General features: G+C 38.0%; 1 protein-coding gene across 1 annotated transcript in view; it reads right to left on the bottom strand.

Annotated features, from left to right (window-relative positions):
• Positions 1-336: 336 nt before the first annotated feature.
• Positions 337-16,651, bottom strand: part of VCPIP1 (valosin containing protein interacting protein 1) — a 46,347-nt gene continuing 30,032 nt past the window's right edge. Inside the window, exon 3 of the mRNA XM_075549611.1 lies at positions 337-14,711. Within this exon, the coding sequence (XP_075405726.1) occupies positions 13,846-14,711 (866 nt within the window). The 3' untranslated portion in view covers positions 337-13,845. The remainder of the gene's footprint in view (positions 14,712-16,651) is intronic.

Raw genomic sequence — 16,651 nt, 5'->3', positions numbered from 1 at the left:
TTTAATTATTCTAATAATATCAGCACAAAAAAATTAATAGCATGTAAAATTTACTACACTGGCAAGCCAAATCACTTGCCACCAAAAGTCGCACAGTGATGATTTCTTAAGTTTAAAAGTCATTTTGGGTAAATCAAGAAGTATTGTTACCAGGGCTCCAGTTCGTGCACCATGGTTTATTCTGAGCAAAACATGATTACGTTTGTCTCTGAGATCAGTGGATGGCTGCAGACAAGTTCTTTTTTTTTAATTAATAAACAATTTTATTGAAGGCTCGTACAGCTCTTTATAACAATCCATACATCAATTGTATCAAACACATTTGTACATATGCTGCAATCATCATTTTCAAAACATTTACATTCTGCTTGAGCCTTTGGTATCAGCTCTTTTGTCCCTCCTTCCCTCACCCTCCCATCCTCATGGACCCTTGATAAAGTATAAATTATTATTGTTTGCATATCTTACACTGTCCGCTGTCTCCCTTCACCCACATTTCTGGAATTCGTCCCCTGGAAGGGAGTGTGTGTGTTATACTGTAGACAAGTTCCTAGTAATACACTCATCGTAATCTCACCAGAGAACCTTAAAAATCCAATCAAAACACTGGCTTACAAGGGGATCTGCTGGGCCAGTTCAAGACAGAAGAGGCCAGTTCAGAAAGTTATGGCTGGTGATTGTGTTTTGAAGTTTTGAAGTGGGTAATCTTGATAGATTTTCTCAAAAAAACACAGAACTATCACGGGGGTCTTATTAGGAAGGAGTTTTCATTCAAATGAAAACTGCATTGGTGAGGAAAAGGCCAGGAAAGTTGTACTAAGGAATTTATTCCCATCACAATGCATCTACTCACTCTGGGAGGGTGGCAAGGGCTGTCCTGTAATTTTGCTGGGAACTTTGCTCATCCATCCTGCCGTCCTGATCCTGCCGCTGGATACTTTTCTGCTCTTCAATTTACACCGCATCAAAACGGCAGGCTTCAGGGGCTCGAATTGTCCTTCAGTTTTGAGAATAAAAACAAGTCTGAAGGCAACACTGCCTTCAGATGTCTCTAGGTCTATTTGGAGGAGACATCAAGAACCAATAGCTTCATGTTTTAGCATCTTTATTTAAGGAAGGTTTCCATGACTTTGTAATGATAACTTTTTTACTCACTTTATTTTAAGTTACTAATCACTTACTGACACTGGAAACAGAAGGCAATAGACACTGATTCTGACAAGAGGGAAACAGAGGAAAAAAGAACTAATCACTCTCTTTATTCTGGTAATACTGAAAGAAGTCAGAATAAATAAGGGCTTCCGACTCCTTTGATTTTTACTGTATTGTTTTAGGTTTACTATATATCTAATTGGCACAGGTCAAATAGAGTTTAATTTTAGTTTCCAAGGAGAAGCTCATGATTGAAGCTGGTTTGATACACAACTGCCGAATCTCATTTTCTGTCGCAATTTGTTTACTTTTCCCTTAATTTTCACAAATTTTCTCAAAACTTCTCATTTGTATCCATTCAACTGCAGTGTGTCACCATCCCTGTAGAAGAAGGTTTGGGGGGCTGAAGTGTGACAAACATTTTAAAGCTTGTGAACAGCCATCTAAGATAGAACTGTTAGTCTCTGCCCCCATCTGGAGCAAAAGACACAGAGACCAAAGACTCGGGAGGAAACTACTCAACAGGACCTGTAACGCACACAAAGCACATCCTTACCTATCCTGAGACCTGAAGAATGACATGGTGCCCTGTGTCCACCACCAGTGTTCTGACCAGGGATACAACAGATGGTCCTGGGTTGGGTGGGAGAAAAACAGAACAAAACTCAACTTTTCAAACAGAGCCAAACCTGTTGGACTGACAGAGACTAACAGAACCCTTGAGACTTCCACTGAACCACCCTTTAAATGTGGAACGGAAAATGACTCCTGGATATCCATTTTTCAGTTAAATAGAAAATTAGCTCAGAAAATGAACAATATCCCTGTGAGTAATGTACTTAAATAAAAAGAAAGCAGCTATCTGAGATCAAACATTTACTTTAAAGTAAAAATAAGAAGCTAAGAGAAGTTAGATGAATGGGAATAAAACAAACAGAATGGAAGTGATAATAATGCTGACACATTGCAAAGGAAAGTAACAATGTGGCCAAAGAATATGCATACAATTGTTAAATATGCTTTGTAAGTTTTCACCAAAAATTGAAGAAAGTGAAGAAAGCAGATGGTGCCCGGCTATCCAAAGGAAGTGTCTGGGGTCTCAAAGGCTTGTCTTAAAACAAGCAGCCATCTAAATAAAGCATCAGCTAAGTCCACACGGAATAAGCACCCCAGCATGTGTGATCCAAGAACTGTAAACACTATAAATACTAAAATCCAAACGGGGGGAGGAAATGGTAGTAGAGCTTAAATTGTGAACCCCTGGTTTGCAGGCTGCGGATGACAGTGAAAGTCCAAAACCCATTTGCAAGGTTCCCCCATGAGGATGAAGACTCTGGTGAATCCCCTCTGACTGGGCCAGAGAGGGGAATGGGCTTGTGAGTACATTGCAGGGTGGATGCCTGCGATTATTGTGAGATCAAAATGTGACACCTTGTTGGTGGGTCTCCTTCTTGACTCAGTGTATAATTGCTGGTTTTTAATATTTTCAGGCTTGTTAAACAATTGAGGCTTCAGTCTCATTGTGCCATTGTTGGGCCACTTGTTTGTATTAGGTCTTGATTTTATACAATTTTCTGTATGTGAAACCCAGATTAGGTAAACCTACAGACAACTGGATCAATAGATTCAAAGAGACATGACCAAGGAGGCTGGCAGGACATCGAGAGGCAACAACACTGAGCACAAGGAAGAAGAAATATCCTGGAATTGATTGTAGTGGCTACACAGCTCTATGAACATGCTTGTACTATTAAAATATATATGAAAGTTAAATATATATTATTTTACAGTATAAAAATAAAGGGATAAACAAAAGCATCTTACTTAATGTTGCTCAAAGGGCTAGCCTAGGACGTGTCACATTTTGCCAATTTGGTTTTTAAACATCCCATTGGTTCTTTATGTCTCAGCTGATACGTGACCTCTCACCTCCCCTGTCACCACACCACCTAGCATGTCCCCTATATTTACACTTTGTTGCTTTCTCAGATGCACATTTAGAGGGGGTGATATATGGTTGGCAAATGCTAGGTAGGCAGGCACTCTACTGCTTGTTTAGGAAACCGAGTCAGAAGCTGATGTGACCTTGGGGCAGAAGCCTGCCTTCATCTTGGTGTTTAGCTTGGTGTTTAGCTTTACAGCAGTGGACTCATTCTTTCTCACTTTCACTAAAAGCACACATATAGTAGAAGCAGAAAATACTAGGGTCAGTCAAAAAGCACTGCTACAAAATCATAGCAATGGTTATTAAACAAAAATACCATAATGTAAAGCAATTGTTTCTCAAAGGTATCTTCCATCTCGAGCTATACATTTCTGCAGGCACTACACCCATCTCTCTCACCCTGCCCCGAGGGACCTGGTGGTGTGATCTAACCACAAGGTCAGCAGTTCAAAACTACCAACCACTCCTGGGGAGAAAGATGAGCCTTACCACTCCTGCACAGTGTTACAGCTTCAGAAACCTACAGGGGGCAGTTTTTCCCTGCCTGGGGGGCGGGGGAGGGTCTTCTTGTCTGTTTTTGGAACCCTTCCCCGGTGATTGACATATACAAACAGTAGCTTTGGCATCATCAAGGGACTCAAATCATGCTCCTTTCCTTTTGAGTTTGAAGAATAAGCCTGAAGGGGCAAAATCAACAAAATTCTTAAGTCATGATGAAAAAAATATTCCTCACCACAACTTTCCTGGCATTTTTCTCACCAAGGAAGTTTTTAATTTTCTAAAAACCTTCTTCATAATAAGCCCTATAACTGTCCTGTGCCCTTCAACAAACCTGCCAAGATTTTCCCTTAGGGATCCCCAAGATAGTTGGCATGACCTGCTATCTAAACCCATCTCTCAGCTTAGAATCTGACTCACCTAGCAGACATCGTCAAAAAGCCAGTCTTAATTGGACGGTTCTTTAGAAGGCACCTAAATGAGGGTAAGACAGGTGCATTTTGGAGAGAACTTCTCTGCAGCCATCCACAGATTTAAGCACATTTTGTGTGAAATGAACCTGTCTGTGTGTGAACTGGAATTCTAGTAGCAGACGTTTCCCCTACTGTCCTATGTACTATTTTCAAGTACCTGACACATGATATCCCTGAAACAGAGCATACAATAAAAACAAGATCGTAGTACAAATAAGAAGTTGCAGTGACAGATTCTAATTCAAAAGAGTACTATAATAATAAAACAACTGACTTACATCTGCTTTCATGGAGTGATGGAAAGTTATTTAAAATGCTGCGTTAAGGAGAGCAGACAGGTAAGCAAGCAGTGGACTGCGAGTCATAGTGACCCTCTAGGACAGAACTTCCCCCTTTAAGTTTCGGAGACTAAATCTTTAGGGGAGCAGAGACTCATCTTTCTTCCCCCTTGAAGTAGCTGGTGTAATAGAACCGCAGCCCAACCATAACCCACACCACCACCACCACCGAGGTTAGTGGTTCGAGCCCACTCGTTGCCCCATGGAGGAAAGATGGTGCTACCTACTCCAATTAAGCTTTTAATGAATGTTTTGAGTCAGAATTGACATAATGGCAGTGAGTTTGAATATTTCCCATATCTATCTCATAATAAAATGAAACTGCTAAAATTTTAAACCACATTAAATATATCAACAATATATCCCTAAAAACTCTCATTATCCAATCTTTTGCATTTATAAAAATAGAAAAACCCTCATGTATTTCGCACATTCATGGCATGCACCTGACAACTGAGGTGTAAAGTGAGAGTAATGGTTTGATGGTTAAAAGCATGTGTCGATTTGACTGGTCCATGATTCTCAGTGGTTTGGCAGGTAGGAAATGGACAAATTTGGCATTTATATAATGATAGTCTGGCACTTCCAACAATGTAGTCATCTCTTTTGGGATCTGATGGAATTATTCTCCATTTTCACAAAGTGCTGTTTTTCACATAATGAACTGGTCTTTGGCACCTCACTATGTTGCTCAGTGAGGAGTGGGCAAGCTTCATTGGTCTAGGTATTTCTGGAATTCCTTTTGAGTGCATGGTAATACCATATCAATTGCCAATAAGCATTGGACTAACCCAGGTGACTTTACTCTTTCTCCCAGAGTAAGATAAATATATTTTCTGTCAAATTACATATTCTGGTGGTATAAGGTCGCAGATACTAAAAGGAAAACATACATTCACATAGATTTAATTCTAACTGGAAGTTCAAATGGTAAATTGGCCACCACTGACAGCATTTGTTTTAGAAATGCAAAAATAAATAAAGGCAGTCTAGTCTTCAAATCACAAGAATTACTAACAAAGGATTGAACAAGCCAAAAACAAAGGGGAAAAAATGGCAGTTGAGATGATTCCTACTCATAGCAACCCTGCACAGGGTTTTCAGAGGCTAAGTCTTCACAGGAGCAGGCTCATCTTTCTCCTGCAGAACAGCTGGTGGGTTTGCCCCATCCAGAGCAGCAACCCAACACCTCCCCCAGAGTGCCTCCAGGGCTCCTCAGGGCTTGAGGAACAGTTCTACTCTACATATGGCGTTGCAGCGGTTAACAACGGTATCTTAAAATCAGCTGCAAGGAGTATACCAGTAATCGGGAAGACAATCAACAATAGATGTTTGTAAGAGCTTATGAACCACAAAATTTCACTCCTTTCTAAACAGAACATGTAGCATTGAAATGAAGAACATGGCTGTGGAGTCACAAACATCTTGGTTTACATAGCTGTCACTTACTACAGTGCCTTGGGTAAAGTGCCTGAAGTATCTGAGCCTGGTTTCTGATCAATGAAGAATTATTACCAACCCCCCCCCCCCCCGCCAGGAGTTGTTGTTCTGAGGGATAAACTATTGCATGTTAAGTGTTTGGTCTATGCCTGGACATGGAGAACCAAAGCCAGTGCCAGAGTCAATTCCAACACATAATGATCCTATATTCATTTCTGAGGTTATAAATTTACATGGGAGCAAACAGTGTCTCTCTCCAGAGCAGCTCAGGGAATTGAACTGCCAACCTTGGGGCTAACAGTCCAACACTCACATGACAGTGCCAGCACGAGTCCTTGGGCATAAAGAACGGGGTTGCTAAAAACACCTATTCTTGGATTTTGCCATTATCTAAAGACAGTGTTGTGTTTCACTGTAACTTGGACTATAAATAAAATGTAAATGTCATTATTTTAGAGTTAGACCTCATGCATTGACAAGCCCACATGCGCACACACGTGCACCCACATACACAGACACACGCATCTATTTTAGATAAGTAAGAAGTGTAACAAATGGATCACGGACAAGCTTAGTTCCAAATAAGGAGGAGTGCAAGTTTGAAGAGTCCATGTTTCCACTTTGGGTTACCAGAGTTTGGAACATCAACTTAAGACTGCAATTTTTCTATATACATTTTTAATTACTAGAAATAATCAAAAGGTCAGAATTGTAGTTACTGGGGTCTGAAAGATCCAGTAAATGAAATCCATATGAACTGACCTAAGTAGGAGCTTTAGTTGTATTCTTTATTAAAGAGACTGATCGCTGTAGATTATCTTGATGCATGTGATTAGTGGTGTGCATGGACAAGACTTCGTTTGGGACAAGCATAACCAAAACGGATTTGTGTTCGTCTTGGGCCTCACACCCGTGTCACCGGCCAACAACTGTGGCCTCAGCAAGCAAGACCCCAACAGCATGGGCAGAAGAGGGGGGGCAGCAATTGAAGCAGCATTAGCTTCTAGATGTATGTGTAGCTTAACGTCCATCCTGGCAACATTCAACCACATAGACCTTTGTGGTCCCATAAAGTGGTTTCATTTTCAAAGAGAAAGATGTCCCTTTATTATTTGCCCCTAATGATGTTAAAGACCCCAAAGCCTGAAATAAACAAGCAGTGTCATGCAAGGCTCTCAGTCCTCCTGCTTCTGACTTCTTCACCCACCCAGCAGCATGTCGCCTTTCCCTCTTGATGCGGTGTAGTCCTACTGTGGTTCTGGAGCCAGGCCTGGGGCACTCTCTGCGCGGCAGCTGCACATGACCGTAACAGCAGCACTAACAGGGTAATGGCAGCCAGGATCACCACTGCCAGCTCCGCTCTCAGCACCCAACACCTCATTTCCATCCCATGACCCCCATCTCCGAAACACCTTCTCTCCCCACATAGGCTAAGTCCTGATCCCAGCGGCACACAGGCAAAGCTGGCCTCCTGTATCCAGCGGACACAGCTTTGGGGCTTTGTTCAGTGGGCTCCCAAAAGGTTCGGATATAACAGAGTTAAAGGGAATTGATGTATATCGTGTACCGGGTTGGCCTGTATATATTTTGGGGCTCACAAACCGCCTAACACCCTATTCCACTGAAGGTATCATGGTCATTAAGCAGTTGAATAAAACCTAGGGCATCAGTGACTTCTGACTGCATCATTTTCGTGATTAGAAATGGAGGCCCTACAGGCTCTATCTCTTGCCTTGGACCACAGAACAAGTTAGCCACAAGCAGACTGTTAGTTCTCTTGATTGTGTTCTATGTGGTCATCCGGCACTTGTAAAATTTGAAATCATCCAACTTATAGAACCCATAGGCTCTCACACTTACTTGACCTATGGCTCCCTTTTCAGATAAAAAATTGCTCAGCAACCCCTGGCAATTTTAACTTTAATCCATAATCCAGGATAACATGGAGCCATCTGCTTTTGCAGCTGCCTCTGGATCATTCCAGTACCCCCTTTTCTCCCACTCCCCCGCCAAGCCCAGGGGATAGCGTCACCCACTTTGGGAAGCACTGTGACAGTAAGTACATACCAGAAGTAAACGTTTTTGTTATCAACTTATTCAAATGATGTGTACACTACATGACAATTTTTCTTACTTGAATGGTAACTGAACTCTGAATTACTTGATATATGAGGGTCGGTCCAAAAGTACTGGCACCAAGCCATGAAGCCTTTACTACACAAAACCTAATCACTGTTATCCAGTCAGTTTTGAGCTGCGGTGGGCATACAGGACGGAGCAAAACTGACCCACAGGGCGTACTCCCTCATCTTCCTCCTGAGGAGCTCAGCCCACTGAGCAAGCAGAGCTCTTTTTTCTTAACACGTCAAAACATGAAATTTCTGTTCCTTCACATCCTTTGCAAGGATCTATATACTTCTGAAAGCAAGAATTTGCGCTCAATTAAAGCGGTTTTGGCACTTTGCCGACTACTAATTGTCTAGTATATGGGGAACAGAATAGCCTGACAGTCACCATCAGGATGGTTGGGTGGGTAGGGTAAGGTTTCCCAAGGAAATCCTCGTAGGACAGTCCCTGCCCCCCTCACAGAAGGAACAGGGATCCTGTTGGAAAAGGGGACCTTTGCCACAACTGTTTTCTTCCCCTCACCAACGCAGTTTCCAGTTAAAACTTCTTTCTAATAAGCCCTCATGATTGTCCTGTGTCCTTTGAGGAAATCAAGATGACTCCTTTAGAATCCTGAAAAAGTCACAATAATCTTCTGATCTCTCTCCATCTCGAATTCAAGTGGCCTCAGAAAGTCACTGATAGGATTTTAATGTTTTTAGATTTCTAAGGCAGTCAAAGGACACTAACAAACCAAGGAGACAGTGAGTGAAGCCGTCTGCAGTGATCCACTGATCACAGAGGGGTGGTTAAACTTGGCCTGGAATAAACCCACCTATCTATACACTGGAAACTTACTTTATACTTTTTGACTTATCCACGAATAATTAGCAATAGCATGTATTTTGAGTATTTACCAGGGTTTCAAACTAGTTTGAACCAGTTGTCATACTACAAATGAAACCAGAATAAATCTCATTTTGATTGCTGTTTGTACAAATATGAATGTGATTTCCTCTATTTTCCTCATTATTTCTGAGCAGTAACTGGCACAAAATCCAAGCTATACTTTATTAAAATGCGTTCATTTGGTTCTTTATTCAATAAGCATCACAAGACCAATAAAATGTCTTAAGAACTTTGCTGATTCCTTTCTAATTGTGCTCACTTAATCCACCATTGAAATCTGCATGAATGGAGAAATTAGTATTCCAAGGAACCCTTGTGGCCCTGCTGAATAAGGGTCGGACTGATAATCTTGAGGTCACAGGTTCAAACCCACTACCCACTCCTTAGGAGAACGATGAGGCTACCTGCTCTTGTGTAACCCTATATAGGATTGCTGAGTTGGAATGAATGGATTTGGTGTATGATGTCCCACTTAAGAACATTCTGAAAAAGTTTTATAACACTAAGAAATCCTTTATAAAATGAAATCATATTTTCATGCATTATAAATATTAAGGTATAATTCCAGGGAAACTAAAAAATAACAAAATTACCTTGAAAGGTTAATGTAGAGAAGTTGGGGGGAATCAGTATGTATTAACTTATAATTTTATTATTGATATAAAACTTCCAAATACTGTACAGTGAGGTGTGCTTAGAACACTATACACTTACCAATGATTTATCATTCAAATATAATATATACAACAATCACAAATCAGAAAATGGTTAACAGCCAGTGCCTCAGAGATAATATAATATCTATGCTATTTTACTTTCATTGAGCAATTAAAGCACTATTTATTCTTTCTAAATATTTACACTCTTACCACTTATTTTTTACATATTCTGAATGGCGGTTCCTTCCAAAAGGTAAGCTTTTGAGATCTTGGCACTATTTCTTAGTCAAATAAGCCTGAAGATATTGATAATTTTGTCAGTCTTTATTGCTCCACCACAGGCATAACAGGCTCAGGAAGGGACCTCTGCATTGTAAAAGAACATTATGCAATATCTTATCATTTAAAGTACTAAGTAATTGATACTCACAAGCAGGTAACATCAACTAAAACTTTTTTTACGAGTTTTTCCTTTGCCTTTACAAGAGGACAAACATTGTTGATACACTACAAAAGCATGTGGGCTCCATAATTAAAAAATTAATTGTTAAATATGCAAGTATGCCATTTTCTTCAGTAATTACAATTTTTATAATTCCTGCTATTTTGGAACCATTAAAATTCCCATGATTTAAGTATCATTAAAAATGAACTGAAACACTTTATTAGTCTCAACAAATTTTCAAGAATGGCAGGCCCTCCCTGCAACGACCCCTCTACATTGCACATTGGTGACATAGCTCCCCTCTGTTACTTTATTACCTAAGTATACATTCTACTATAAACTTACATTTCTTATTAATTGTGAGCGGTCTTGAGGCTGTTTGATGTTGTTTGGTTATATGAGGACTTTGAGATGAAGGATGTATCTACTCATCTTACGTAAAGTGTGGTCTCACTAATGTGACACAAGGCCATTTAACTTCAGATATGTTGATGGAGTTTAATCCAATTTTGCAAAGCCTTAAATCAAAATCTTAAAGTGGAAACCTTGCTTTGAGAACCATGAAAACCTCAAAATCTGCTCTGATGTATAGGCCAATTAAAACTACTGTTGAAAAATAAAGACAGCATGAATATTTTGAAATAAACATTTTATGACATTGTCAATATGCTGACCAGCTGAAATATAACTAATGAGAAGCTAACTTACATAAGATTTTATTTGACTAATGCCTAAAGGTTATCTACTAGTAAGGTTAAATTTTTAGAGAAACTTTCCCTAGCAGCCAGTATTCGGAGCTAACTACATAAAATAATACTGTTATAAGTTTTATATTTAATAGCTAACAAGTGTTATGTCTGTAAGATTCTCAAAATCCTGTCAAAAGTTTTGACTCATTATGATTAATGAGGAGCAAGTAAGTGATCTTCCCTGAGGTGAAAGCCATACGTAAAAACCACTACTAATCTCCAATGAAGTTGGATCCTTTAAAATAACGGGAATATAGACCAGTGCCTGGGAATCACAGATGACTTTCAAACCGATAGCTTAACTGTGAGCAAGAAGTCTTGGTTTGAAAAAGTAAACTAAAAATTCATGAGAAGATATACAAAGCAAATTTCACAGTCAACAGCACTTGCTAAATTTCTCAGGTCTTTATTCTAAGAATTTTCTAATAAACTACCAGAAACAGTGAAAAGGAGAAAGTGGGGAAGGGATTTAGACTTGCTCTTTACCTAGTTCCTGAAAAACCATATAAACATTCTTTGGAGTTCTCTATATGTTATCATATACTATTTGGCAGTATCATATTTTCTTTGATTGTAACTAGTTTCTGATGACCAACACCCTCTTCAATTACTCCTGGATTTTGAGTCAGTGCATACTTGGTACGATAAGCTATAAAACAGATGACTGAAGAAAAACACTATAATTTTATTTCAATTACAGTGGAACACTGTAGATAGCATTTAATTATAGGACTATAGAGGTGATGTTACCTTCTAAGGTTAAAAATATTTTAACCATTTAAAAATCTCTGGTTTGGATCTAAGGCTGTAATGACATAATAAATGGCAAAACTAGGCATTGTATAACAAAGTGCTTGATTGTGGCAATAATATGAGAGAACAAAGTGTCATATTTAAAATTTAAAGAAACTCTGTTCTACCATGTCTTTGTAAAGATGATACCTGGGCCTACATTTCAAGGAATGTGGATTTCTCAGAACCGAGCCTTTTACTCGCTATCAAGGAGGAGCCGAGCTGCTGCCACGTGGCACTGCTGTGGCAAGAGAAATTGCTCAGGTGTTCTTAGAGTCAGCCATCTTCTCACTTTCGCATCTGTATTCTAATTTACACTAAATTTAAGTATGTAATATAATAGGGAGGGGGATAAGAGTTACTTCTGATTTATTACTTGATGCTAGGGCACAATACATATCAATTATTAAGTACAGCAAGTCACAGATGAAGAAAATATTTGTTGAAAAACAAGTAATTATCATTTACTAGAAAGCTTCAGTGGTTGAAAAGTAAAAAATAATTATAGTGGTTAGTGACATTTATAATAATGTTTAGGTTAATATACATAGAAGCCTCCACGACTAGCTAAGTGGGAAATATTATTCAGTAACAATATCTCTCATTTTAAGCAATACTAAGGGCAAAGTATGAATGTTCTATATTTTCTTGCTATTCTGATAAAGGAAAAGATACTTGGAAGTTCAGAAGTAGAATGGTGCTAAAACATGGTAATTTTTTAAAGTATGCGACATAATTGACCCAGATATTTATCTTGCTCAGCTATTACTTGTAAATGTCTACATTCTCCATCTCTCTAGTCAAAATGGAGTCGTTCATTTAATAAGCCAATTCAGAGTAAGAAGACCCTTTAAAGCCTATCTTATTTGGAAACGAGTTAAAATGCTGTCTATATTCCTTATGAATCAACAGAAAATTTTAAACACCTGATAATATACTTTCTGATGTATATTTTCTCATAATGTAAATATAGTTTTACATGTTACATGTGCAAACAGAAACAGCCAGGCTTTGAATGCTCTAGGTAAGAGATTGTATTAACATACATTGTCTTTCATCCATTCAAATTCAACTTAATTGGGTGAACAGAGGGAAAAGATAGATTCAAATGTACATTTCAGAATACAGAATGGTAGAATAGGATAAAATAGTGCAATACTAATCTCAGTATAACATTCTTTGTCTCTAAGGAATCAGCATGAGAGGGGCTTCTCAAGGAAGCTGGCACAACAGATTTGATGAGCACACTATTTAAGCAAACGCCATGTCGATCAGGGTAGGATGCAGCACAATCTGCATCCCAAAGCAGAGTGACGCCAACACTGAAAGAAAAGTTTATGAGTTCTAAGAAAAGGAAACATTTTTGGTTCAAAGGGGTGCAAAGATAGTATATTCAAGCTTAAATATGACTGATCAAAATTGTAGATTAGTGTAACTCATTCATAAAGATAAATTCTAATTTATAAGTTCTCTGTGAACCTGACAAACTCTGGAAATTAGAGATCATTAACTATTGTTACTATTTTTGGATTTTCTACAACCCTTTGCAATCAACCATTCTGCAAGATTAAAGATCCAATGGTGTACTTGACCACGTCAAGGTTCAAATAGCAATGGTAACGTATTAGTAACAACAGAGCACACAGTTGGCTGTGTTGGCTCAGGCAGCAACATAACTGAATCACATTGACTTTATCCTTTCTAGAATAGACTTTTTCTCCCTAATCTTGCTCAAAACAGCAAAATATTTATCATTACACTCGAGTCTCAAGATATTTTCATCAAGAATACATATCTCTATGAATGTGTTTATGTTCACAGAAATGTCAGGATCCCAATAGAGCCTAAGAATCATTTTATAAATTTTAAGATATAATCTAGTTCAATAACCTCCAAATTTACATTAAAATGTTTGACACTCTAATAAATAGATGTTTAACTTGATGACATCAACATTAGTAAAACCTCAGTCCCCAGCCCCTTCCCATGTTCTAGCCTTTCAGATAACAAACACATTTAGCAAAGAGAATTTTCATGTTTGAAACATTAAGACTTTCATGAAACTGAAAACACAAAGAATATCCAATGAACCACATAAATGGAAGAAGCACATCTGAGCAGATCTAATATCTAACTTATAGGTAACTCAGAGTCCGTTTGGGCAGCAGTATATTAAGAGCTATTGCCAATCACACACTTGCTATCATGCACTGAATAACAAGATATAATCTTTGAAATATACGTACAAGATTTTTAATGACTAATCAAGTTATGTGGCCCAGCCAACAAATATTAGATATTCACAACCAACATTCTGCCCTTATTAGCGTCTAATTAGATCAGGAGTGATCCATTGGCTCAGTCGTGTTAATCATATCCGCATCTTGACTATCCATCTCTTCGGGCTCCTCCACTGAATTTCCTTTTTGTGCTTTTGACCTGGTGGCAAATGCTGCTCCCAAGGCATCTGCCACACTCCTATCAGTTGTTTCTGTACTCAAATTTTCAGTGCCGTCAGTTAAAGAAAAGGAGTCAGACAAGCCAGTCTGAAGAGACCCAGATTTCGCAGAACTCACGACTTCTTTCCTTTGAGGAGGATCAGACAGCGACTGCTCTGTACTTTGATCCCGCAAGTGCTTGTCCATTGAAGCCTGAATAGAAGATACCATTTCCTGCAATTTCTTTCGCTGAGCCTCAACCAAATCAGGATCAAGCTGCCTGCTGTCTCTCATTGTTACTACTCCAGGAGCAATTCGAATAAGCTCACTGTTACTAGGAGCAGCTGTGAATACAGAAGGCTCTGTTTTAGTGGAACTGTTACTAAAGTCTGTCCCTGTATTATGCTTTCTTGCGAGTGGAGTTTCCCTAGCTCTTGGATCAAGATGTGGGTTACTGGATGCAGTTCCTAGAGAATGCCCTTTTCCCTGAAAGGCAGTTACATTATGGAGCTGCTCTGATTTCTTTTTCACTACTCCACCACTACCTAGTTTTAGTACCCCATGTGAGGGACTTGACTCCCTACTTCTTGTAGTAGCCTCTGCTCGAACCTGACTTACAGCCTCTTTAACTAAATCCTCAACATCAGGACCAATGGGGAAATGTCCTGCAGCATCCACACACAACTCCAGTCTATCTTCAGAAGCATTGTAAACAAAGGTTTTGCCAGGTAGATGTGGAAAAGTACAATGCTTCCCATCAGCCATACCTAAAGAAAGGGAAAAGATATTTAATATTTTAAATTATACTTAAGATATTACCAAGATTATAAAGGCCATGACACTTGTAATAGTAAATTTTCACTAAGAATATATGGATAATAGCTTTGAAAACAGAATTCATTCAGAATTACTCTTCTTAAAGTAAAAGAATTTACTGAAAAAAGAAACACTACTACAGATGTTAAAGTAGTTCTCCCAACTTTGCTTTTTGGTGGAGTTTTTTTAAACTCATTATCCTACTAACAAAGTGAGGAACGGAGCTTGAAAACAAATATCAGGCTTTAAGGAAAACATGATATAAACCAACATAAAAATAAGATTTCGTTTTCCAAAGCACAAAACATTAATTTTGTAAAAACATCTATATATGAGGTATACCTGACTTGTTACTGAGTATATGGGACTAAAAACCACAAATAATTCCAGTGAATTATGGAATGCCAGAATAACAGTGCCTAACATGTATACAGCAGGGTACATCAAAACATACTGCTACTCAATAATAGAAAGTTATTAAAAATATCACAGTGTGAACCCATTGTTTCCTGCTATATTCCCCATACTTTGGATTTTAGGAATCATGATATATTAAAATTTCTTTATTACATGTCAATAATTCCATTACTAAATAGTTAAGATGTATGCTTAAGAAACTCTTACACATATGCACCAGATATTAATACCTAAAATGGCATTTTCCTTACAGCAAAAAAACTGGAAACTATCTAAAAGTCTATGAGCTAAACAATGAATGGTGTTAAAAACAATGTAATACTATGGCAGCAGTGAACATTAACGTTATAATTCGTTATACCAATTAACATGTATGAATCTGCAAAAGTATTGCATAAAATAAGTCATCAAAGAATAAAAAGGCAGTTCCCAGGTTATGAATTTATGAATTATATGCAACCCATAGTTAAGAACCAAACCTTGAAAGCCTATTATAAAATTCTGATGTAAAACAGCCTATGGACACTACTAGCTTGCAACACACATCAAAATGGTATTATTACTTCATTACTATGCTAAAGATGGCTTAGCTTGTGTATCTGAAAGCGTTTCTTCTATATTTTCAAAAGGGACAGTATATACTAAGACAAACATCTGACTGGCTCAAAAATGACTGTACCTAACTGCTCTGACAATGTTCAAATTCAACTTAAATACAGATTTAGACCCAAGTGGAAGGTGAATTATGAGAGTGACGAGTGCAACGAATGTATAAGGGTGCTTTGCTCATTTGATGTACATACAGATTGTGATAAGAGCCTTATGAGCCCCAATAAAAAGATTTAAAAAAAAAGAAAATGATTAGGGCAAAGAATGTACGGATGTGCTTTATACAATTGATGTATGTATATGTATATGTATGGATTGTGATAAGAGTTGTATGAGCCCCTAATAAAATGTAAATAAATAAATTTAAAAAAAAGAAAGAGAACTTCATAATTCAGGGGCTGCTTATACGTGGCCTATTTCCATTTTACAAAGACCTACAAGGAAATTACAATATTTTAATTGATTTTAAAATAACTTTCCAACTGATTTTAAAGTAAGTTTCTAAATATATACAATAGGGACATTAACAGTCCAACTTGCTCTCAGCTGGTGTAAACTTTAGGGCTATAAACTACACTGGGTCAAGATGTAAATTTAACAACCATCTATCTTTAAAGTGAATTTGAACACAGTAAGAAGTATATTCTTTTCCTATTTTTGGAGAGTGTGCTTTATTATATTTTATGCTTTATTATATTTTATGATTCTATAACCATAAGGTAATAATAATGATTTTCCATGTGAATTTGTCCAAAAATAATGATAAAACTTTACTACTAATATTAGAATGAACTGCATTTTGGAAGACAATCTCCTGAGGATAATTCATTTCAAATTACTGTGTTAAAATAAAGTTAAATAATTC

Source organism: Tenrec ecaudatus, chromosome 5, assembly GCF_050624435.1.
Source record: "Tenrec ecaudatus isolate mTenEca1 chromosome 5, mTenEca1.hap1, whole genome shotgun sequence".
Lineage (NCBI taxonomy): Eukaryota > Metazoa > Chordata > Mammalia > Afrosoricida > Tenrecidae > Tenrec > Tenrec ecaudatus.
Note: the sequence above shows the minus strand (reverse complement) of the source record. Positions and strands in the feature narration are given on the sequence as shown.